At 49.4% G+C, this 22,239-nt stretch overlaps 3 protein-coding genes and 1 long non-coding RNA gene across 11 annotated transcripts; 2 read left to right on the top strand and 2 right to left on the bottom strand.

Moving 5' to 3' along the window:
• Positions 1–1,052: 1,052 nt before the first annotated feature.
• Positions 1,053–9,086, bottom strand: TTC31 (tetratricopeptide repeat domain 31). Of its 2 annotated transcripts, none has more exons than XM_036262608.1 (13): positions 8,931–9,086; positions 8,692–8,780; positions 5,427–5,529; positions 5,081–5,310; positions 4,828–4,911; positions 4,326–4,382; positions 4,134–4,214; positions 3,832–4,026; positions 3,471–3,522; positions 3,301–3,391; positions 3,071–3,212; positions 2,759–2,860; positions 1,053–2,577 (listed from the first exon to the last, which is right to left on the bottom strand). In XM_036262608.1, the coding sequence occupies exons 1-13, from the start codon at positions 8,968–8,970 to the stop codon at positions 2,272–2,274; spliced, it is 1,572 nt and encodes a 523-aa protein (XP_036118501.1). In that variant the 5' UTR covers positions 8,971–9,086; the 3' UTR covers positions 1,053–2,271. The 2 variants fall into 2 exon arrangements, with proteins under 2 accessions (XP_036118501.1, XP_036118502.1); XM_036262609.1 differs by having other exon boundaries at positions 1,053–2,574.
• Positions 9,087–9,107: 21 nt separating this feature from the next.
• Positions 9,108–14,343, top strand: CCDC142 (coiled-coil domain containing 142). Its single transcript, XM_036262607.1, has 9 exons — positions 9,108–10,313; positions 10,622–10,708; positions 10,783–10,929; positions 11,034–11,164; positions 11,236–11,349; positions 12,942–13,056; positions 13,270–13,447; positions 13,572–13,771; positions 13,925–14,343. Exons 1-9 carry the CDS (start codon positions 9,245–9,247, stop codon positions 14,182–14,184), a joined length of 2,301 nt encoding a protein of 766 aa, XP_036118500.1. The 5' UTR covers positions 9,108–9,244; the 3' UTR covers positions 14,185–14,343.
• On the bottom strand, positions 12,267–14,867 carry LOC118630672. Its single transcript, XR_004959678.1, has 3 exons — positions 14,755–14,867; positions 14,345–14,466; positions 12,267–12,650 (listed from the first exon to the last, which is right to left on the bottom strand). It is a non-coding gene; the product is annotated as an uncharacterized LOC118630672 (long non-coding RNA).
• A 225-nt stretch (positions 14,868–15,092) lies between these two features.
• On the top strand, positions 15,093–22,232 carry MRPL53 (mitochondrial ribosomal protein L53). 7 transcript variants are annotated; one of them, XR_004959677.1, is made up of 5 exons: positions 15,093–15,305; positions 15,414–15,526; positions 15,615–15,754; positions 16,423–16,507; positions 17,853–18,954. XR_004959677.1 is itself a non-coding variant. In XM_036262614.1 (4 exons), the coding sequence occupies exons 1-3, from the start codon at positions 15,214–15,216 to the stop codon at positions 15,746–15,748; spliced, it is 339 nt and encodes a 112-aa protein (XP_036118507.1). In that variant the 5' UTR covers positions 15,093–15,213; the 3' UTR covers positions 15,749–15,754; positions 22,217–22,232. The 7 variants fall into 7 exon arrangements, 5 of the variants coding, with proteins under 5 accessions (XP_036118507.1, XP_036118506.1, XP_036118505.1 ...); XR_004959676.1 differs by having other exon boundaries at positions 15,615–16,507; XM_036262614.1 differs by lacking the exons at positions 16,423–16,507; positions 17,853–18,954 and adding an exon at positions 22,217–22,232.
• Positions 22,233–22,239: the final 7 nt, after the last annotated feature.

Below are 22,239 nucleotides of genomic sequence, written 5' to 3'. Positions count from 1 at the left end.
AAAAATTCTCTGTACCCGTGTTGCCCCTTCAGTGCACATACACAACACACACATACCTCCCCTGGACCATTCCCTTGCTTATTCCCTTTATCCTCTCCTAAAGTCCTCTCCAGAATTTTTAGATTAGGGTGACCAACTCATTCCTGTTTACCCAGGACTTTCCTTTCCAGTTTTAGCACTGAAAGTCTCACACCCCAGAAAATCCCCCAGTCCCAGGAAAATCAGGATGGTTTATCACTCTGCTTTCTAGCCCTGGGGACTCAGAACTCAGGCTGCTGGGTCAGAACCCCACCAGTTAGCAGTATGAGTATGGGAACAAAGTGTGAGGAGTCCTGTGGCTCTTGGAGAACATTCAAGTCCAGGATAGGGATGGGGCATTTTTTTGAGAGGCTGGAAGAGCGAGGAGCCAGCTCAGTCTGAAAGCAAAGATACCACAGAGTAGTGGTAGGCAGCCATTCTTCGAGAGGCCAGGAGCCTTAGCGGAGTCTCCAAAGTAGAGAATTCCCCCAGAACAAGGTCAGATGAGCAGGTTTCTGGTGGTGTCACTAATATAATCACCCCTAACCAATAAACACCTCTCCCCAACCCCACTCCCTAACCAGGCATAAGCAAAAAACTTCCAGGGCCAATAATTCTACTTAGGAAGGTAGAGGCCAGTCAAGTTGATTGGTTCTGAGCCATAACCCTCCTCCACTTGAGGAAACATAAATTCTAGCCCAGCACTGCCACCTCTTGTAATCAAGACCTGAACAAACAAAACTCAAACCTGTCCTGTCAAAATGGCCTCTGGATGGGTACATCAGGATTACCTGGAAGACTACTGAAACACAAATAGCTGGGCCCCTGCCATGCAGATTCTGATTTAGGTCTAGGGTGGGGCCTGAGAATTCGCATTTGTAACAAGTTCCCAGGTGACACTGATGCTGCTGGCCCAGGGACCACACTTTGAGAACCACTGTCCCAGGGACTCTGTATTTTGTGAAATAAGCAGCAATTCACTCATATTCCTCTCTTCCCACCAAGGGAATCATGAATACGGACAACTGCAGATAAAAGTTGGTTTATTTAACAGTCACTATGTACCAAGCACTTGGTATTTTCTCACTTTCTCCTTCAGTCCTTGCAACAGCCCTGCAAAGTAGGGATTGTACCCATTTTACAGATGAGGGAACTGAGGCACAGATGTTGTGAGACATGCCCAAGGTGACCCAACTAGTAATGATAGATTTCATCCTATTATATAGTTTCAACACTTTCTGTCTCCAGGTATGAATGGTATTGAGCAAGACCTGTAAGGCAGCAGGAATCAATAATCCTGATGAATAGTTCCTCTTGAGAGGGCATTCTGGGAGGCCTAAAAGTCCCCTTAAGATCCACATTTAAATGAGCTGAGAGTCCCAGGCTAGGAAGGAACAGTCAGGGCAGCTGCCAGGATCTCAGAGAAAGGAATTCATGATTCTTACATAGAAAGTAGAGAATTACAGCCATCTCTGGGGGAAATGACCCTTGATGGAAAAACTGAGTAAATGCAGTGCTGGACTGGAGAAGAGCATGGCCAAGGTAGCAGCAGCCTGGGTGCCTGCTGAGGCCCCATCAGCAGGAGAGCCAGCAGTGGGGATGTATAGGGTCTGCCAGCTCCAGGTAGCAGCTGGTAAGGGAATTCCCAAATGCAAACCCTTGGCGAATCTTCTCGCAGTCGGAGGAGGTGAGCATCAGACCACTGGGTAGAGGATAGGTCAGAATGTGCACAAAAATGAGAACAGGAAACAAAGCATGAGGGGCTAGGGCGAGAGAAAACAGGACAAGAACTGGGATTAGAAGTGGTGAGCATCCATTAAGGTGAAGGGCGGGACCCAGCCTTATTCATCGCTATGACCCCATTCCTGAGCAAAGAGCTCTGGCTAGTGAATGAGTTCCCCAGGGCCAAGAACAGAGCAAGACCCAAATGGCCCCTGCAGGGTGTATTATAGTTTTAAAACCTGAACTTTTGTACTTGTATGGTTCCCTTCTTGAGCCTTGGTGGATTTTATTTTTCCTTATTGCCCCCAGAGGAAGCCATTGCTTGAGAATAAAAGAAAGGCTGTTTTAGTGGACATGGAGCTCCTTTTCCTCGTCGGGTTTCTGTGGCAAGAGGAATGACTACCAGGGGTGTCCCTAACTATGGTTTTGGAGTACAAGGTCTCAAATTATGCAGGAAACAGCCACCACACAGTGTCCCTCATCCCTGTGGGATATACACATGGCTTTGTCTTATGAGGGACAGGTCTTCCCTCATCTGGCCTGAGGTAGATGCTGGGGCCCAAGTCCCAGGATGTCCCAGCTTTTTGAGGGGTTCTGGAGACAGACAGGAAGTCTTCTACTCTGAGTCTGGGGGAGGGGCTGGTTGGAGAGGCTCCGCTGACAAGGTGGATAATGTAAGGGTGAAGACAGAAGGCCAGGGGCCCTGGGAGCAATGCTTCGAGGGTGACTGAAGGAGAGGAGGCCCGAGGCTGCTGGCTCAGTGTGGGAAAATGGCTGGGGGAATCCAGTCGGCGGAGTTGGCAGAGGTGGCCCACGGTATCCTCCTCTCTGATCCTGCTGAGAAGGAAAAGGGAAGGGCATGTGATATACTCCTTTCTAGTAGTGCAGCCCCTGCCCCTCATCCCACCCATTCCTGCCCCCTTGCCCCACTGAGGCAGAAGGTAGCACTGCTTGATGTTGCAATCACAGCCAATTCTCCCTGCTGCCCCCTCAGCAAGAGTAGTCCTGGTTCCCTTACCATAGCAAGCCGCAGAAGACAAGAGTGAAGCTCCCGAGCTGCATCAGGCTGGGACCCACCTCTTAGAGTCTCCTGGAACACAGCAGCTGCCTCCTCAAAGCGCTTTGGTCCCAGAGTGATTAGAAAGAGGAAAGTGTAGGGATGAGGAAAAGGAGGGGTCAAGGAGCTTGAAAGGGACCCCTTTCTCAAACTGGCCCCAGCTCCTAGTATCACTGACATTGTGGTACATAGAGCTTTCCTAGAAAATGTAGACCCAACCCCCGCCCCATCCCACCCAAATTCTTCTGTTGCTTCCAATGTCAGATCCATTACCTGAAGTCCCATCAAGGCCTTGCCTAGGCGGAAGAGGCCCCGGGGCCAGCCAGGCTGCAGGGTAAGGGCCACCTGGGCATCAGCCAGGGCCTGCACTGGCTGACCCAGCCGCTCATGGCAGAAAGAGCGATTTCCAAATAACCTGATGAAGAAAAAGTGACCAAAAGTATAAGTCCTCAACACCCTGCTTTGCCCTGACCTCCCAACACAATGGCCAAGCCCCCACCTACCGGTGGTCCCGGGGGTTGAGCTTCAAGGCCTGGGTGAAGAGGACCACAGCCTCATTGTAGAAACCATTTTGGGCAAAGCCAGTACCCAACTCTGGCAAGGAGAGAGGGTGGGGAGGTTCAGATGGGGCTACTCCAGGGAGGGTGGGGTGAGGAGGGAGAGAGAGTCTTACTTGCCAGCTCCTGGCTTCGCTCTATGGCAGCTTCCAGAAGTCCTGGAGATGCCTAAGGACGGGAAGGGAAGAAAAGTCAAGCAAGACTTGAGTCTTATCCTCCCCAAATTCTTCTTTTTTGTTCAAACAATTAACATACAATTAGGATCAACCAACTCATGTAATTCTCATGATTGGCAAGATGCTACCAGTCCTACCTTCCTGCAGCAGAAACCACCCAGGGTCAGGATATCAGTGATGGAGCTTGACCCCAGGTCTCTTAAAACCTGTGGCCAGAGAACTCCTTCTATTGGTCACTGCCCTCAACCTTCAGAACATGTGACTTTCCAGAAACCTCTGGCACCCCTTCTTCCCACCTCACCTCTGCCTTAGGACCCTTCCTGGGGCTCTCTTCTCTTGGAGAGTTCCCTTCCTCCTGGCTCATCTTCTCCTGAGTGGCCAGGCTCTTGCCTTGGGGCTCCTGGCTTAGTTCCTTCTCTCTGAGGGCACTAAGGGGCCAATCGCCAACCTTGCGCAAAGCCAGAGACACGAAAGTGCTGGAGAGATCCAGTGCATCCTGTGAGCAGAAATGAAAGGTAGGGATGGGGTGGGGATGAAGTATATCCTGGAGTAGGGGGTAGTAGGGGTGGGCAGAGACCAAGAGGGGAAGAAAGGGCCTCTCACCTCTTCCTCACCACACTGTCCCTGAGCTGGGTTCCCGGGGCTGGATGGGGGGCTCCCATTCCCATCTGGGGTGGCCTCAACCTGGAGGGAAGGTAAACAGGTACAGAGTTGAGATGGCCTGGAGTCACATGCCTTGTGATTCCCCACCTTTCTGGCACTTGGTGCTCTTAGTATCTGCCTGTAGACACTCACCTTGTGCGCCCTACTGTCCTGCTCCATGCGCTCCTGTCGCTTTCGGTCTTTTTGGCGCTATAACAATGATAATGATGATGTACTTTGAGCACTATACTTAAACACACATACACACAAATTTGTATCTTGAGACCAATTCTTCATGTGTAGAATATATACTCTATGTCACATATGTACAGGCTAAGAGTTTTGCATACACTGTCTCCCTCTTTGAGGGAGGTGTTATTATCCTCATTTTACAGGTGAAAATGCAGACCAGGGAGTTATCAGGCAGACATCTCACAGTAAGCAGGAGGCAGATTCTAACCCAAGCATTACAGTGTGGCCCCAGAACAGCAGTACCACATGGCCTCCAGGAGACCTTCTGTTCCCTGTACCTCTTGGGCCCCTGGCAAGAGGATCCACTGTGGGCCACCTTGAGTTCGCTCCTGTTCTCACGAAGTGTCCCTCTTGCCCTCCCCCAAATCCCTCTGGGCTCCTATTCCTTCTGCCCTCTAGCTACCTTCTTCTTGAGTCGCTTCTTCTCTGCTTTCTGTTTCATCCGCTCCTCCTCAGCCACCAGCTCCTCAGCCAGGCGGTTGGCTTCCTGGAGGAGGAAGGGTAGTGACAGGAAGAGAGAGACGAGAGAGAAAGCAAGAGAGACAAGCAGTATGAAAGGATCTTGAAAGGTCCAGATTAGGGGAGAATATAGATATGGGAATATGGGGGTTGGAAGAACCCTGGGGGGAGGTGAAGCCTCATATAGACGGTCTCACCTCCTCTGTTGGCAGGAGCTTTTGGGGCATGGCCACCTGAAGCAGGCTGTCTGAGCTGCTGGAGAGGGCTGAAGAGGCAGAGGGTCTTTGAAGGCAGGGCTTAGACCCTTGGGGAGGGCACAGGAAGGACTTTTGGAGACCACAGTAGGTGCCCAGTCCCTCAGCCCCCTTCCCCCTGTCACTCTGTCTAGTCGTTGTCCCCTCATCACAGAATTGGTCCAGGAGGTAATCTGACAGGAGGGAGAAAGAAAAGGAAAGAAAGAACATGAGAGAGAGGAGCATCTGAGGGCCAGCCCTCCCCAGGGTACCAGCCTTGATCCCTGGGCCCGGCCCCTTCACTCCCCACCATGGTGCCACAGCTGCAGCCGCCCGCTGCTCCCATCCACACGGATCCGGTGCAGGCCCTGGGGATCACTCTCCACCAGCCGTCGAAGAAAATCCACTATGTCCTGGGAGGGGAGGGGAAGGGAGGGTGGGCTGGTGTTGGGGGAGAGCTCTGAGAGAGCAAGGGGCTTGGCTGGGTTGACCCCTCCACCATGGCAACCACAAAGCAGCTACCCAGCCTGGAGAACCTTACTGGCCCACCTCTTCCCGCCCAGCACTTCAAAACACAGAAGCTCTCGGCTTTCATGATGTATTACCTCAACTCACTACTGCCCTACCTTCCCCAAGGGTTGAGTGTGGCTTTCAGCCCAGCTTCTCAACCATCCAGTATCTCCTCCTCTTGTCTTTCCACTAGGTCAGCCACTAAAATGAAGTCCTACAATGGAGTCCTCTTACCTGCTCTTCCAGTTATGCCCCGTCATATCCTTGAATATGAACAGCCCCCATAACCCACCTGGAGCTACCTCACGTTTAACTGAGTGTAGCAATTCCTGGTGGCCTCTCCCCTGCACTTTGTCTCTCCCGCAAACCAAGCTCTCAACAATTACTCCCTTACTGAGGAACTTCCAGTAACCCCCCACTGCCAGGGCCACACACTAGCATCTAGCTCCTCAGCCTGGGATTTGGAAGCTTCCAAAAAGCTCCCTGACAGACCTTTCCAATCTTCCTTTGCCATCCTCCCTCTGCCACCAGGCTCCTTCCAGCTGCGGGGTTCTCCCGCAGTGGTCCTCGAATCCCTCCTAGCTCTGAACTTCTTTCTTACCACATCTTGTCTCAACTTCAAGGTCCAGTTCAAATTCTACTTCCCCTCAAAGACTTCCCAGACCATCTCCAATTATCTCTACCCTCTCTCAACCAAGCTGTGCTCCCATAGACTGTGTTAAGCAATTTAGAGCCATACTATTCACTGCTTTTTCCTGGTCCCTTGATTGGTGAGGCACATGGAACTGGAAAAAGCACTGTGCTGGAACAGAGCTACTTGCATCCTGCTCTGGCTTGGCCACTGCCTGGCTGTTTGAGTTGGGATAAGTTGTTTAATTTCTCTGAACCTCAACTTCCTCATTCACAAAATGAGGCATGATTCTTCAAGGCCTAGCCCGTACATTCTGTGGTTCTGATGAGACTCATTTTCTCAGTCAGTGTAAGCTAAGAAGGACAGGAATCATCACGTCCCTATATGGCTAATCAGACCTAAACAGAGCAAACCTTGACTAGGTCTGTTGCCCACTGAGAAACTTAGAAGCCACATGAAACTATAGAGTGCTAAAACAATGCATAGGCAGGACCTCAGATCTAAACAATTTTAGCCCAGGGCTCCCCCCAGGAGACAGTCTTGACTCAACAGCATCTTCATTTACATTGCAGGGCACTTTTATCAAGTCTTATTCTCAAATTCAATTTCCTGGTGGGTTTATTTCAACTTTCAAAACTACAATTTATGCATAAATAATGCATGCTCTGGACCTATTCTAGGCAGCCTCCCCAGAATGATGTGCCCACCATTCAAATATAGATATCTTTCCCTATATCTTCAACCTCTTTCTTCCTCCTCAGCCCAATCTAGCCATCTAAAAAAAAAAAAAAAAAAAAAGACTTCTTTGACCTTCCACCTCTCCCCCAAACACATTCTAGCTACTGTCTTAATTCACTATCTGGCCACACATGACTTGCCCCCCACGCCCCAAAACCTTCATGAATCATCTCCTACCCTCTTGTCACCCTCCTCCAGCTACAGTGATCTTCTCTAAGTTCCTACAACACACCAAGTGCACTGAGAAGCTTCACTTCTAACATCTCAGGGCTTTTGTACTTATTTCCTCTGCCTGGAATGCTCTTTCCCCAATGAATGGCTTAATCTTTTGTCCCCTTCAGATCTCTGCTTCAACATTCATAGAGAGGCTTTCTATGGCCACTCCTTTTAAAATAAGGAATCTCTCAACTCTACTCAGTGCTCCCTATCCTCCTTCTTGCTTTATTTTTCTTTGCACTCCTTATATTTGACATACTGTGTTGTTTATTTATTGATAGGTTGCTCCTACTAGATACTTCTAATCCACTTAAAAAAGAGATTTTTGTCTATTTAATATACTGTCTTCCCAGCCTAAAGCAGTGCCTGTTTTAGGTGCACAGTTGGTGCTCAATGAGTGTGTGCTGAATGAGCAAAGACAGAGAGGTTGGTGAGACTGTTCTAATAGAGATGCAGCCAGGAGCTGAAGAACTCTGTGACCCAGTGAGTTAGAACTTCCTCTTGTCAGTGATGGGAGTGGACCTGATATGGGAAATGAAATACTCAAATAAAACAGTACTGGGCAATGGGGGGGGGGAGGGGGAATCTGTAATATTTCCAACAATAAAAATAAAAGTGAATAAATAAATATTCTTATATTAGTTAAAAAAAAAATAGTACTGGGGAAGTTTAGGGGTGGAATGTTTAGTCACAAGGCCATCACAACTGTTCAGGCCAGAGAGAATATGTTCTCGAACTAAGGCAGTGGCCACAGAAGCAGGAATGGAAATGCTGGGTTTGATTCAAGAGACATTTCAGAAGTAGATTTTAGTGACTAAATATGTGAGGTAAAGGAAAGGGAGGACTATATAGAATGACTGTCAGATTTCTGGATTAAGCAACTGGATGGAAGTTTGTGTTATCAATCAAAACTAAGATTAGAGGAAAAGCAACCAATTTACAGAGGATGAATGAGCTCCTGCACTTGTGAGTTTGAGGACTTGAGAGATAACCGGGAAGCAGCTTCTCGGTGTTCCAAAACCGGATCCTGTCCCTCCCTGACAACCTGCCGCTACCGGAGAACATCCAAACCCAGGGTTGGGCAAGGCCTTTCAAGTCACTTGCTGCCTTCCTTCCCACCTTATCTCCCACAGTTCCAACCAAACCCTCCACTCGGGTTTCACTCCAGTGAAGTTCTTGGAGCTTTTCCGTGCCTTGGTGTCTTTGCTCTGCTCCCTCTTATCATCTTTTCCCAGGAGCTTCTACTCACTCCCCCGAGACCCTGGTCGGCCTCACGCTGCGCACGTCCAGCAGTTACCTTGGCCGCGTCCAGTGGGGCTCCGCGCCCCCCCTCCCCTTGCGGCGCGCCAGGGGCAGGGCCGCGGCAACGCCCCCCAGAGCCGCGGCGCTGGGCTCCCTCAGTGGTCGGGTGGGCAGAGCAAGTTGAAAAGAGGCATGACAAGCGTCAACAAGGCGAGGGGGAACTAGGAGCCCCCTTTACCTCATCACCGTAGTCCTCGGGACCGAATTCCTTGCAGAGTCTGGGGACAGCAGCGACCCCCAGCGGGCAGCCAGGCCGCAGAGGGCAGTCTACGGGAAAGGAGAGCCGCGGAGTGTCACCCGGAGGCATCGGCGGAGCCCTCAACCACCGCGTGGAGCTCGACATCCTACAGAAAACAGAGACCCGAGGGGCTGCCCCTGCCCTCCTGGACCCCCTCTCGTTCCGTCACACCTGCTCACCTAGCTTGATCCGCCCCACCGTCTTCGGAATCGGCGCCATCTCGTGTCCACAGTAACCCGAAAGTGAAAGACAGTCGTGTATTTGAAGTGGGCTGGAGGGGTGGAGGCGTGGGGGGTGAGAGGGCAAAGTGGGTAGCCATCTTTGTTAGGGGCAGAAGCCACCGACTACGGATCGCGAGAGAGTTCAGGACGGTCCGGGCGGCTGCGGGGCGAGACATGACGGCTCTTTGGGTGTGGCGGAGTCCGGGCCACGGCGGGCGTTGGGCAGTGCGGGCAAGTGGGGATTGTTAGGTTCGTCCTGGTCACGCCGCCCCATGGCACAGGCGTCCCACTCGGGTCGCCTTCTGCCTCCACTCGCTCCGGCGCCGCAGTTGTGGGCGCTAGCCGGGGCCGCTGGGGAGGAGCAGTGGGAGGCCGGGCGGGCGGGCGCTCTCGGCGGGGACGTTCGTGGCTGGCCCGGGCTGCCGGTTGTCCGGAGCATCCCCAGCTTCGACCCACAGCCCGGCGGAGCTCCGGGAGGGCGGTCGTGGTGGGCGGCGCTGGCGGACACGGGAGAGCACCATGAGGTGGGCGCTGCAGACCCGAGGCAGGAGCCCACCGCCGGCGGGTCGATGCCTCCTGCGCTGCAGCGTCTCCGGGTCGTGTTGTTGCGGCTGCACCGCGAGCGGGAGCAGCTCCTCCAAGCCCGGGACTGCGCCCGCCACCTACAGGCGGCCGTGCGCCTTTTGGGGATGCTGAGTCCCGGCTTGTGGAACCCTGGCCCCGGCCCCTTGCCTCAGCTGTGCCGAGACCTGCTGCCGCCGCTTTCCCGAATGGCAGTCCTGCGCTCCGGCCTTCGCGGGACTCCGGAGCCGCTACTCCTGGCGCGCCCCATGGGACTAGCTGCCCAGCGCCTGGATGCTGTCATCGAGATGCAGCTTCGTGCTCTGGGCCGGGCGCCCGCCGCCCCCGGCCTGTCATCCCAACTGTCTGGCCTGCTGCTGGCACTTCGCACCTACCATCAGGTGCAGGAAAAAGCCTTAAGCCACGTCCCAGGGGCAGCGCGTCCTTTCTCCCCAGCCCGAGTGCTCTGCCTCCTAACGGGGGAGCGGGGTTGCCAGGTGGCAGATTGGCTGAATGAGGCGCCCAGGGGATCGGACTTGGGGGACCAGCTCCGCAGGCGATGTTATGAGGAGCAGGAGCTGCTGCCAGGGCTCCTGAATCTGATGGAGGGCGTCGCAGGTTCAGCCAGCAGTGGACCAGGGCTTGGAGGGGCTGGAGCCCTTTGGAGCCAGTACTGGACCCTGCTATGGGCAGCCTGTGCTCAGAGTCTGGACCTAAGGCTAGGACCCTGGAGTGACCCCAGGGCAGCGGCACAACAGCTGAGTCAGGCACTGGATCAGGGTGAGTGGTGGGCTTGGGCATTTGGGAAGGCCGGAGTCTCTTCCTTCTCCCTAGTCACCTCGCTCACTTGCCAGCCAGACTACAAAAGAAAAGCAGGCCGTTTAGAATAAACACTTCTCCTCCTCTACCCCACCCCCATCCCCACAACCCTGGGATTCAGGCTTATTGCTTCTACGCTTCCAAGGCAAAGTCTTGCTTTCGTCTTGAGTCTTGGGGGGTGCATCCTTTCTTCCCCTATCATTGAGTGGGCAGTAGTTGTAGAAAATTGAGACCTTGTTTGCAAGCTCCAGAGTAATTTCTCCTACTAGCATCCCTGCCTCAGGAGTGTGAGAAGGAGCTGGCTTCTTTGTGTCATAGCCTATTTCATCAATCTCTTATCCGGAGCTGGGACCAAGGTGAGAAGGGGCACTGGGAGTGAAACAAACCCCAGTTGGCCTTTCCCTATTAAACCATACCCCCTCATCTTCAGTCTTCTGCCAAGTCTTGGGATCTGCTGGTGATCAGAGCAGCCTTTCTTCATCTTCTCATACCAGTGAACTTCTGCAACAGCTCTTCCCTCCTCTCTTGGATGCCCTTCAAGAGCCCAGGTCAGGGTTGCTCCTCCGTCAGCCTCCAGGTAAGACAAGTGGCTGGGGTTGGGGAAACAGAACTGTTGAGGATATTATCTTTATTCCCAAAGGTGCTCCATGACCCCTCAGATACTTGTCCCTCCTCTCCCAGGTCCTGTACCCCTTGCCCTGGGGCTCTGTGCCTTGCAGACAACCTTACTCTGGTTTGGAGGCAGAGCTCAGCAGCATCTGGCAGCATGGGCCCCAGGTTCCTTCCTGCTCCTGATTCATAAGGACTTACCTGTAAGTAGCTGGGGATGGGGAGGAAAGCAGCCTAGGCTGGGCTCAGACCTCACTCCCTGTTTCTGCCAAAGCCTCTGTTACACCAGGCAGAAGCTCTATCTAGTCTGGCCTCAAAGGAAAGCTTGGCCCTGGAGGTGGAAGAGCAGCTGGGCCTGGAAATCCGGAAGCTGACAATACAGATCCAGGTGAGGAAAGCAGGAACACTGACAGTGGCCAGATTTTGAGTGGGGTGGTGGTGCGGGGGGCTGGTACAGAACATCTCAGAGGCTTAGACTCTTTTTGGAATCTCTGCTAAATTTATCTTTTTTGCTTTGTTCATATTTATTTTATTTAACTTTTTATTATGGAACATTTAAAACATATACAAAAATAGAGAGAAGAGTATCACGGAACCCCATATATCTACCACAAAGGCTTTAACAGTGATCAATTCATGGTCAATTTTGTTTCATCAGTGTATCCCCCTCCATGTCAGGCTCTCATTTTGTCATGTTAACAGCCACTGATAATCATTGCCTAGATCCATGATTTCATTAGGGGTGCAAAGTGGTGAGATTCCAATTTTATCATTCCTTTTTCATTTATTATTTGGATTACTCCTATAAAGTGAAACTTGCCTTCATTAATTATTTGGTTACTCTGAAGTCTATTTTGTAGAGGAAAAACCAGATAAATGATTGAGTCCCTTTAAATATATTTTTACTGATTTTTTTAGAGAGAGATAGAAACATTGATGTGAGCCCTGGCCAGTCTGGCTCAGCGCTTGGAGTGTCAGCCTGTGGACCAGAGAGTCCTGGGTTCAGTTCCCGCTAGGGGCATGTACCAAAAAAAAACCAAAAACACATTGATGCGAGAGAGAAACATCGATGGGCTGCCTCCTGCATGCCCCCTACTGGGGATTGAGCCTGCAACCCGGGCATGTGCCCTGACCGGGAATCAAACCAGGACCTCTCAGTCCATGGGATGATGCTCAATCCACTCAGCCACACCTGCTGAGCTGAATCCCTTTATTTACTAGTTTTTAATACGTTTCTCGTCTTTTTTTTATATATATATACTCACCCGAGGATATTTTTCCATTTTTTGTTTAGACAGAGTGGGAGTGGGAGGGAGAGAGAGAGAAACATCGATGTGAAAGGGACACATCGAGTGGCTGCCACCCACACAACCAGCCAGGGCCGGGGACAAACTGTAACCAAGATGGGCTGTAGAGACCCCTCTTTTTTGCCATCTTCTCCCCCTCCAAAAACAAAACCTATCAAACCAAAGAAACCACACCAGCACATGGACTTTTTCTTACTTTATGGGTTACACTGCTCTGAAGAAATGCAAGTGGGCTGTCAGAATACTCAGTGTAAGGACATCCCAAAGGTTCCTGAATCTCAGAAAGTTACAGTCATTGCTCCTTATGTACGTGCAGTTCCTGCCTTCCTTTCATAGATGATGGCCAGGTATTGTACAATTCCCCTTTCTTCAGCCTTTCTTCCTATAGAAGAAAATTAACATGGAGGATTTCCATCCTCTGAACCAAGCTGGGGAGAACAGGATAATCCTAGGGCAATTGTCCATAATCTTCTCTGGGTCCAGACTCTTTGGAAAACCCAATAAAAGTGATGGTATCTCTCCTCAGAAAATTCCTGAGCCTATACAATTATGCATACAATTCTGTTCTTGAGTTTTATAGATGCCAGGTTAAACACCTCAGATTTAGAAGAGCATCAGAACTTGACAGGTCCCTAACAGATAAGCCCCTTTTACTTTCTCCCTGTCCCCACAGCTCCTCCCTGAAGAGTCACTAAGTCTCTTTTTTCAAGAATGTCATAAACAAGCTGCACAGGGCTTCGAACTTCACATGCCACAGGGTCGGTACTGGCGGCATCATCTCTGTTCTGGTAACTCCTTATTCCAGCATCCCCAAGGTTCCCAGGGGCTAAGAATATCCCAACCCCTCCAAATCCTGGCTCCACTCCTCCCCATCCTTGCCCTCACCTCCTGTATCCCCTTGCCCCCACAATGGAAATTCTACACTCTTCCCCCAGTCACTCTATTAGGTGCTCAATGGATCTCAGTAGCCTTATCCTGTCCTTTTTCTTCTCTCACTCCAGAACTTCCCCGTATTCCTAGTGAGTATGCTGGGTTGGTGGTCCGTACTGTACTGGAGCCTGTGTTGCAAGGATTGCAGGGTTTGCCACCTCCAGCCCAGGCCCCTACCCTTAGCCAGGCATTGACAGCCATCCTGGGTGCCTGGCTTGACCACATCCTCACCCATGGGATCCGGTTCAGGTGAGGAGAAAAGGTGGTAGTGGCAGGGGGCTGAAGGGAACTGGAAAAGGGGAAGGGATAAGTGGGGCAGAGCAGTTTAGGGAGACCAGAGGGTTAGGTGGCCACATTGTACCTTGGCCTTCAGCCTGCAGGGGGCACTGCAGCTTAGACAAGATTTTGGAGTGGTCCGGGAGCTGCTGGAAGAAGAGAGGTGGGGCCTGTCCCCTGAACTTCGCCAGACTCTGCTCATGCTCAGTGTCTTCCAGAGGCTAGATGGGGCCCTGCTGTGTCTATTGCAGCAGCCCCTGCCTAAGACTCAAGTCCACAGAAGGCCTTCCTGTTGCTGTGAGTCACCCCCCGCCCCCTTCTCAACTCCAGGTTCTTTGGGCCCTGGCTCACTACTTTAATTGCCCCATCTCCCATGCTTATCATTGATCTGGCTTCAGTGACCTCCCTCCCCTCCCAGCAGCCACTTGCCTTCCACTTCTGCCTTACCAGGTGCAGGTAATGAGGTCCAGACATCGGAATTGCCCAGCAGCAGCCTCAACAGCTTGGAGAGCTTGGAGCCCCCTCTTCAGCCTGGAGCACCCCCAACCCAGACAGCTCAGGTGCTAGGCACGCTATGGGGTGGGGGACCTAGCCCTCAGGCTTACCTGGTGGGAAATCAGCAGGCCTGGCTTGCCCTGAGGCAGCACCAACACCGCCCCTGGTGGCACTTGCCTTTTCTTTCCTGTCTGGAGACCACTCCTGAATCCTAAGGAATCTTATCATCAGCCCTTTCTGGCTGGGAAAGCCCAGATATTTGGAACCGCATGATAAAGAAGCATATAATTGGAAGCTTGGAAGAAAACATACCTGAGAACTACAAACTACACAGAGCCTGGACTTACAAGCTAAGAATCCAAGATCACACAGTACCTGGAATCCAGAGTAAATGGCAAAACCACAGCCTGAAACCTGGAGTTCAGCATCATGGGAGGCTCACCAGGCCTAATTCCCCATCAGCGAAGACATCGCAGGGTTAGACGCTGGGAGGTGGGCTACAGGGTTGGATCCCAGAGGAACAGAAAACAGAAACATCAATAGAAGCCAGAGAGCCTAGATGCCACTTCCTCTTAAGGTCCCAGAGCCAGGCCAAACACAAAGTTAATACAGGAATCACAGAGGTGAAATAGTCATTTCTGCAGCTGGATCTGTCCCAAGGGCTATATATTACCCTGTACTCTCCTCCCCATTATTATTTTCAGCCACTGAACCATACTGGGCTGTAGGACCTTAACGTTTAAGCTTTGGGTACTCAGAGTTCAACATGTTTAATCTTTAATTACCTGAGTGGGGTTTATCCCCTGATAGGTGCACAATCCCTGTGATGGTGATGGTGTCCTCCTCATAAAAGACCAGCACTTAAGATGGTGTTAACCCAGATAGGGCACAGCAGGGAACATAAGGGGAAACGCAGAAGACGGACCTGTTATCGGAGCCAGGTGCAAGCGGCTTTTACACTGTATTTATTGTCTTTACCGTGGTACAATGGCTGTGAACGATAGGCAGTACTTGCTGACCGCTTACTTTGGGCCCCTCTCTACCCTGTGGCGATACCATCTCTCTCTCCAGGCCGGCCTCTTCGCCTCCGGCTGGGACGCCTAGGCCCGCGGTTCCAGGGGATCTGTGGCCCGGAGACCGTCCTCTGCGGAGGCCGGGGGAGGGGCCGCGGCAGCACAGCCACTCACAGCTTCCGTCACTGACGTCACGTCTGTCCGAGCGAGTGCTTCCGGGCGGAGGTTACCATGGCGGCGGCCTTGGCTCGGCTTGGGCTCCGGGCTGTCAAGGAAGTTCGGGTTCAGTTCTGTCCCTTCGAGAAGAACGTGGAGTCGACGAGGTATGGGGTGGTGGTGCGGGGTGAGAGGGATGGAAAGGGACGCATCTCTGTCCGGCTGAGGGTCTAGCCTCTCTTCCGCCCGGCGCTTACGTCGCTTTCCCACCGCAGGACCTTCCTCCAGGCGGTGAGCAGCGAGAAGGTCCGCGCCACCAACTTGAACTGCTCAGTGATTGCGGACGTGAGGCACGACGGCTCCGAACCCTGCGTGGACGTGCTTTTCGGTGGGCTCGCTTGGGGAGTCGGGCGGCAGTCTGCACCCTCTCGGCCCTGATGTCCTCCTCGTACCTGATTCGTTCGTTTCTTCCGTAGGAGACGGGCATCGCCTGATTTTGCGCGGCACCCACCTCACTGCCCAAGAAATGCTCACTACCTTCGCCTCCCACATCCAGGCCAGGGGTGTGGTGGGGAGCGGGGACAAGCCTGGCGCTGGTGCGGGTCGCTGACAGCGCGTAAGAGACCAACAGATTTTAACCTGGGACTGACCAGGACACTTATCCAAGAAAAGCTGAACTTAACCATTTAAATCACTATCTGGAGGGTCATAGTGAGCCCCCCCCCCCCCCCACCACCACCAGAAAAAAAAGAGCCCCGTGACTACAAATCTAACCAGTGCTTCTGGGAGGAGACAGGATCCAGGAGGGGTCTGGACGAACTTGAATTTAGTTCATTTTCTAATCATCACTCACTTTTTAACTGTTTTGAATTTGGCTCCCCCCCGCCACTCCCTCATGATACTTCTTACTCTTATTAGCTAAATCCAGTGCTGTTTGTTGGTTTTTTTTTCAGCCTTCATCTTTCCATCTCAGTAGCATTTGCCACTTTTAATTCACTCCCTGTGGAACTTCTCTTTTTAATTTTTCTTCTCTTAACCATAAAGGCAAACTTTTTTGTCTTCTCTATTTAGGGGGCATCTCATCTTCTGTCCTAACTTGAACTACCCTCTTGGGTTAAACCCAGCATTTCTCTTTTGATCTCATCTCAACTTCTGTGCTACAGTCAGGTTACCTACTACCAATTTTCTCTAAATCCTACAAATACTCTTTGTCCAAAATAGAATTGATAATCTTACATACACGTATACTTGCCTCTCCCCCTGACTTCCCCATTCCTTTTAAAGGCACTTCATCTGCTCAGCCACCTGGCCTGGAAATCACAGCATTATCTCTGATTCTGCTGTCTCCTTTTCCCTGCATATCCAGCCAGTAAGTTCAGAATGTTCCATCTTAAACAAAAGCTCCTGAAATGTTCTCTTCATTCCCTTCACTCCCCTGTATTATTGTTGCATTCTCCTACCCTGTCTCCTTTTTTCTCATCATTTTTGCTGCTATCTAATTTTATATTTCCAAACCACATCACTGGTTTTGTCTCACTACTATTTCAGAGAACAGCACCTAAAGTACTTTTCATATTGAGTTACCACTCATCAGTGTGGATCATGAAATCAATTTAGGAGGTTAAATCAGCCTTTAATAAGTAAAGTAAAATAGCCCTGGCCAGTCGCTCAGTGGTTAGAGCGTTGGCCTGCGGTCCAGAGAGACCCGGGTTCGGTTCCTGCTAAGCACGTATACCTCAGCTGCAGTTTGTCCCTGGCCCTGGTTGGGTTGTGTGGGTGGTAGCCACTTGATGTGTCCCTTTCACATCAATGCCCCCCCCCATCTGAACAAAAAATGGAAAAATGTCCTCGGGTGAGGATTAAATAAATAAATAAATAAATAAAAATAAAGTAAAATAGAATAATTTGGGGTTGGAAGATGGATGTTTTGTAATCTTGTGTTAATGCACTCTCAACCTGTGTTAATGCATTCTCTGGAAACCTGGCCTACCCAGGTGCATTGAGTGCTTTTTGTATGTGAATAAGGGTTTGTTATCTTTTGACTTCAAAGTTTCTTCCCCTAAAAAGCAAGAGACAAAGCTAGGGTGTATGGTTTGCAGAAACTCCATCTCAAGGAAATAATTTGTAACCTGGGGGTACCAATCTGCAAATAAGTGGGACAGCGTCCAAAGATCTGGAGCATCTGCTCCCTTGCAAAGCATTTCCCCCTCACTCCAAGCAGTGTGTGCTTGTAGTTTCATTGTGTTGCACCAATCCTGGCAGGCAGGCTGAGAGATGGCAGAATAAAAAGTAACAGTGCATGGCACATGGAATGGGAAGTATTCTTTTAAGAAATTTAAGTTCTAAATATATAATTATGGCCTTGTCCGGTTTGGCTTAGCAGTTAGAGTGTCGGCCTGCAGTCCAGAGAGACCTGGGTTCAGTTCCTGCTAAGGGCACGCACCTCGGTTGTAGTTTGTCCCTGGCCCTGGTTGGTCGTGTGGGTGGCAACCACTCGCTGTGGCCCTTTCATATTGATGTATCTCTCTCTCTCTCTCTCTTCCTCCCACTCTGAACAAAAAATGGAAAAATTCTTGGGTGAGGATAAAAAATATGTATATATATAATTATGAATCTATGTGTGTATGTAGATATATATAAAGTGTGTATGTGTGTGTATTTCATGTACTTAATTGCAATATAGAATTTTTCTTTTTTTTTGCTCTGGGTTATAGGAAAAGATGGTTGCTAGCCAATCAAGGATATCAAGACACTGCCTGCTGGGTAACTTCCCAAATACATTTTTCATAACTCCTACAGCATCACTACACTGCTTCTCTGCTTAAAGGGGTGCTATCTTCAAAGGGCTGTTTTTTTCCCCTATCCCTTTATAAGAAAGAAAACTACCAGGAGGCAGTATAGTGTAGTAAAAATCCAAAGTGCCTGGGAAGCTTTGCCCTTAAGTAACTGTGTAACTTTGAACAAATTACTTGTCTCTCAGTGCCTCTTTCCTCATTTGTAAAATGGGGATAATAGTACCTACCTTGTAAGACTGTTGAGAGGATTAAATGAATTGACATCTGTTAAGCACATAGAGCATTACTGGGAATGAAATATGTGTTATGTGAAAGGCCTTATTGTCCTGCTTTGTGTACACCATGAGAAGACAGGGTTCTTTGGAAGACACATTAATGCTGGGGAAAATAGAAGGCAGCAGGAAAAGAGGAAGACCAAATGTGAGGTGAATTGACTCCATAAAAGCAGCCATAGGCATGAGTTTACAGGAGTTGAGCAGGGCTGTTGAGGACAGGACAATGGAGACAAAACTCATTCATGGCTTGCCAGGAGTCTGAGCCATCTCAGTGGCATGTAATTAATACACAAGAAGCTTTATGCTACAGTAGAAGTTTTACCCTAGATTTGAATTTCCCAGCTCTGTGGTTAATTGGTTATTATCTTTGGCCAGACGTAAGCACTCCTCATATTTATTTATTTAGTTAGTTAATCCTCAGCCAAGTATATTTTTTCCATTGATTTTTAGAGAGTGGAATGGAGGGAAGGATGGAGTGGGGGAGAGCGATATGTATTGGTTGCGTCTGGCATGCTCCCCAACCCAGGTATGAGCCCTTGACTAGGAATCGAACCCACAACCCTTCAGTGCATAGGCCAACATTCTAACCACTGAGCCACACAAGCCATGCAAGCACTCCTCATTTTTTAAGTGGGGATGATTCATACATTGCTGTAAACATGTGAACTTGAGGTTGGGGCTGATTGGGGCTGTTTTTATCTGTCCTCAGCACCTTGCATAGTGCCTGATGTGCAATAAACATTTGTTGAATTTACAAATATTTAGCATCTACCTTGTGCCTATAACTTTTATTAGTACTAAGCTACAAAGATGAATAATAAAATTCAGTCATATTATAAGTGCTGCAATAGAGATGTGGACCAGGTGCAATTGTAGCAAGAAAAACGACTGACCGTGGGCTTGGTTAGAAGATGATTGTTTTATTTTCTTTATTGATTTTTTTTTTTGAGAGAGAGAAAAACATCAATGAGAGAGGACATCAATTGGCCACCTCCTGCATGCCCCCCACTGGGTGTTGGGCCCACAACCTGGGCATGTGTCCTGACCGGGAATTGAACCAGTGACCTCTAGGTGCATGGGTCGTCGCTCAACCACTGAGCCACACCAACTGGGCTGAAGGTGATTGTTGAATGAGCAAAAACTCTACCAGTGCAGGATGGGGCCAGAAATTGGGTTATGGTGAAATAGGAGTGGACAGGCAGCATGAAGTATTTTATATAATGAGTTTCCATGGGAGATGAGAATAGCTAGAGTAGCATAAGGGTGTGAAGTCTTTTTTTTTTTTTTTAAATCCTCACTCGGGGGCATTTTTGCATTTATCTTCAGATGGAGTGGGAGGGAGAGAGGGAGGAAAAGAGAGAGACACATCGACTGATTGCCACCCACACGACCCCAACAGGGGCCTGGGCAAACTGCAACCGAAGTATGTGCCCTTAGCGGGAACCAAATCTGGGACTCTCTGGTCCATGGGCCAGCGCTCTAAACGCTGAGCCAAAATGGCTAGGGCAAGATTTTTATTTTTTATTGATTTTAGAGAGGGAAACATCAGTGTGAGAGAGAAACATTAATTGGTTGCCTCCCACACGTGCCCCCATTGGGATCAAACCCATAATCTGGGTATGTGCCCTGACCGGAAATTGAACCTGTCACCTTTTGGTGTATGGGAAGACGCTCACAACCAGCTGAGCCACACCAGCCAGGGAAAGATAATATCTTGACCTAAGTTATGTTTCAGTTCCTGAATCCTAAGGTGGAGCACCCCCTGGCTACTTTCCTATGAAACCAGACAGAGGGACCTGGGAACACACGTTAGAGCTGCCCTCAAGACCTGAAGAAATAATTCATTACCCTTACCTCCAACCAATAAACTCCCAGCAGGACCCAGATCCTTAATCCACAGTGTTTTGTGATCTTGCCCTATATCAGGGGGTGCAAAATGTCTGGCCCTGCCAAGGCAACTGCAGGTGGGACTCGAAATTCAATAAATCTAGGAGCTTTTTTCATAGCAACATAATTTATATTAAGTGAATCATAATAATGTAAATTTTGAGGAACAAGCAAGGAACATCCATTACAGGATAGGACACATACAAGTACATGACAGGACAGACACATATGCTTCTCATCAGCTGCCTGCGGCCTGTCTGTGGTGACTCAGGATAGTCTGTGCCAGGCAGGCTGGGGGAAAAATATCTTCGGGTGAGGAATAAAACAACAAAAATAAAACTTAAGTGGTGTGCCATCAAATGGTGACTACAAAGAAAATTGATGGAGAGTGTCGATCTTTCCAAGTGATTATTTTTTGTTGAATTCAAAGGTAAACCTGTGTGCCTAGTTTGTGGTAATGTGTTAGCAGTAGTGAAAAAAGCCAATCTGGAGCATCATTACATGCTAAACTCAATGAATTGGAAGGTCAAATGTGTCTGGATAAAATCAATGCTCTTCAGTGGAGTTTGGAATCGCAGCAAGCTGCTTTCACTAGGCTTTGTTGTGACAGACAACCATATTCGGACAAGTTATGTAGTGAGCTAATTGCTAAGAAGCTGAGGCCTCGTGTAGAGGGAGAGTTTGTAAAAGAGTGCATAGTGGTTGCTGCAGAGTAGTTAGCACCAAAGTAAAATTGTTTCAGAGTGTTAGTTTGTCTCAGAGAACCATCTCTGATCCTAGAAAGGACAGGATATAAGTCTACTGAGATCCATTGAGCAACTAATAGAGTGACTGAAGGAAGAGTGTAGGATTTCCATTGTGGGGGAAGGGGTGTACAGGAGGTGAGGACAAGGATGGAGAGGAGTGGAGCCAGGATTTGGAGGGGTTGGGATACTCTTACCCCCTGGGAACCCTGGGGATACTGGAATGAGGACAAAGGCCTTCTATGACACTTGAATATGCTGGTGAATGTGCGAAAGTAATTGAGACATTTAATGAAAAATTCAAGTACGTGAAAAGTAAACAAATGGAATTGGACACCTGTTCAATGTGGAACCAGCTGTTGTGCCTGATAACCTATAATACAAAATCAATCAGCTGCAAAGCGATGATGAGCTAAAAGCTAGGTACAACACCCTCCTACTGCTTGAGTTCTATAAACATTACATAAAATGATGAATTTCCCACTTTGAAGAGACATACATTGAAAATATGCATCTGTGTTCAGAATAACACTGCTGTGAGCAGTTCTTGTTCTTTTTTTTCTTTTTTTCTTTATTGATTTTAGAGAGAGAGGAAGGAAGAGGAAGAGAGAGATAGAAACATCACTGAGAGAGAACATGCCTTCTACATGCCCCTCACTGGGGATCAGGTCCACAACCTGGGCATGTGCCCTGACCAGGAATCAAACCTGCGACCTCTTTGTGCATGGGTCAATGCTCAACCACTGAGCCACACCGATTGGGCTGAGCAGTTCTTTTCAAAACTTACCATTGAAAGAGTCAAGTGTGCTCCAAACTGACCAGTGCAAACCTGGAAAAACAGTTGTGAGTATTAACATCATTAATACCAGCTAACATCACACGCCTCACCAAAGAGAAGCAGTAGCCATTACATTAGGGGTGCGTTAAATAAATGCTTGGCCAAATATAGCAAACTAATTTTTAAGTTGATAATTTTGTGCTGCCTTCAAATGATGTTATAAATATTCAAATGGCCCATGGCAGAAAAAAGGTTCCCCACCCCTGCCCTATATAATCTGTAACCTACAGGCCCTGCGGTATCTTGGCTTTCCGACTTTTGAGCAATAGCTTACCATTTCTCCTGCGTGGCGTCATTCATGAATAAAATAACCTATACTTCTCTACTGCAATTCTGTGTTTAGCTCCGCTAGTGCCAGGGGTTGGAACTCTTTATATTGTTACAGTGTGTGTGTGGGGGGGGGGGGGCAGTGTTAATGGTAAAACACTCAGGATAGCATCTCAGGTATATACGTGTGTTTATATTTATTTATATATAAAATATTTATTTTAAAATATACTTAAAAATGCCTAATGTGAGATTGGGTTTTTTCCCCACTAGCCTGTGGACTTGGTGAAGACACC

This window comes from Molossus molossus, unplaced genomic scaffold, assembly GCF_014108415.1.
Source record: "Molossus molossus isolate mMolMol1 unplaced genomic scaffold, mMolMol1.p scaffold_m16_p_15, whole genome shotgun sequence".
NCBI lineage: Eukaryota > Metazoa > Chordata > Mammalia > Chiroptera > Molossidae > Molossus > Molossus molossus.
Note: the sequence above shows the minus strand (reverse complement) of the source record. Positions and strands in the feature narration are given on the sequence as shown.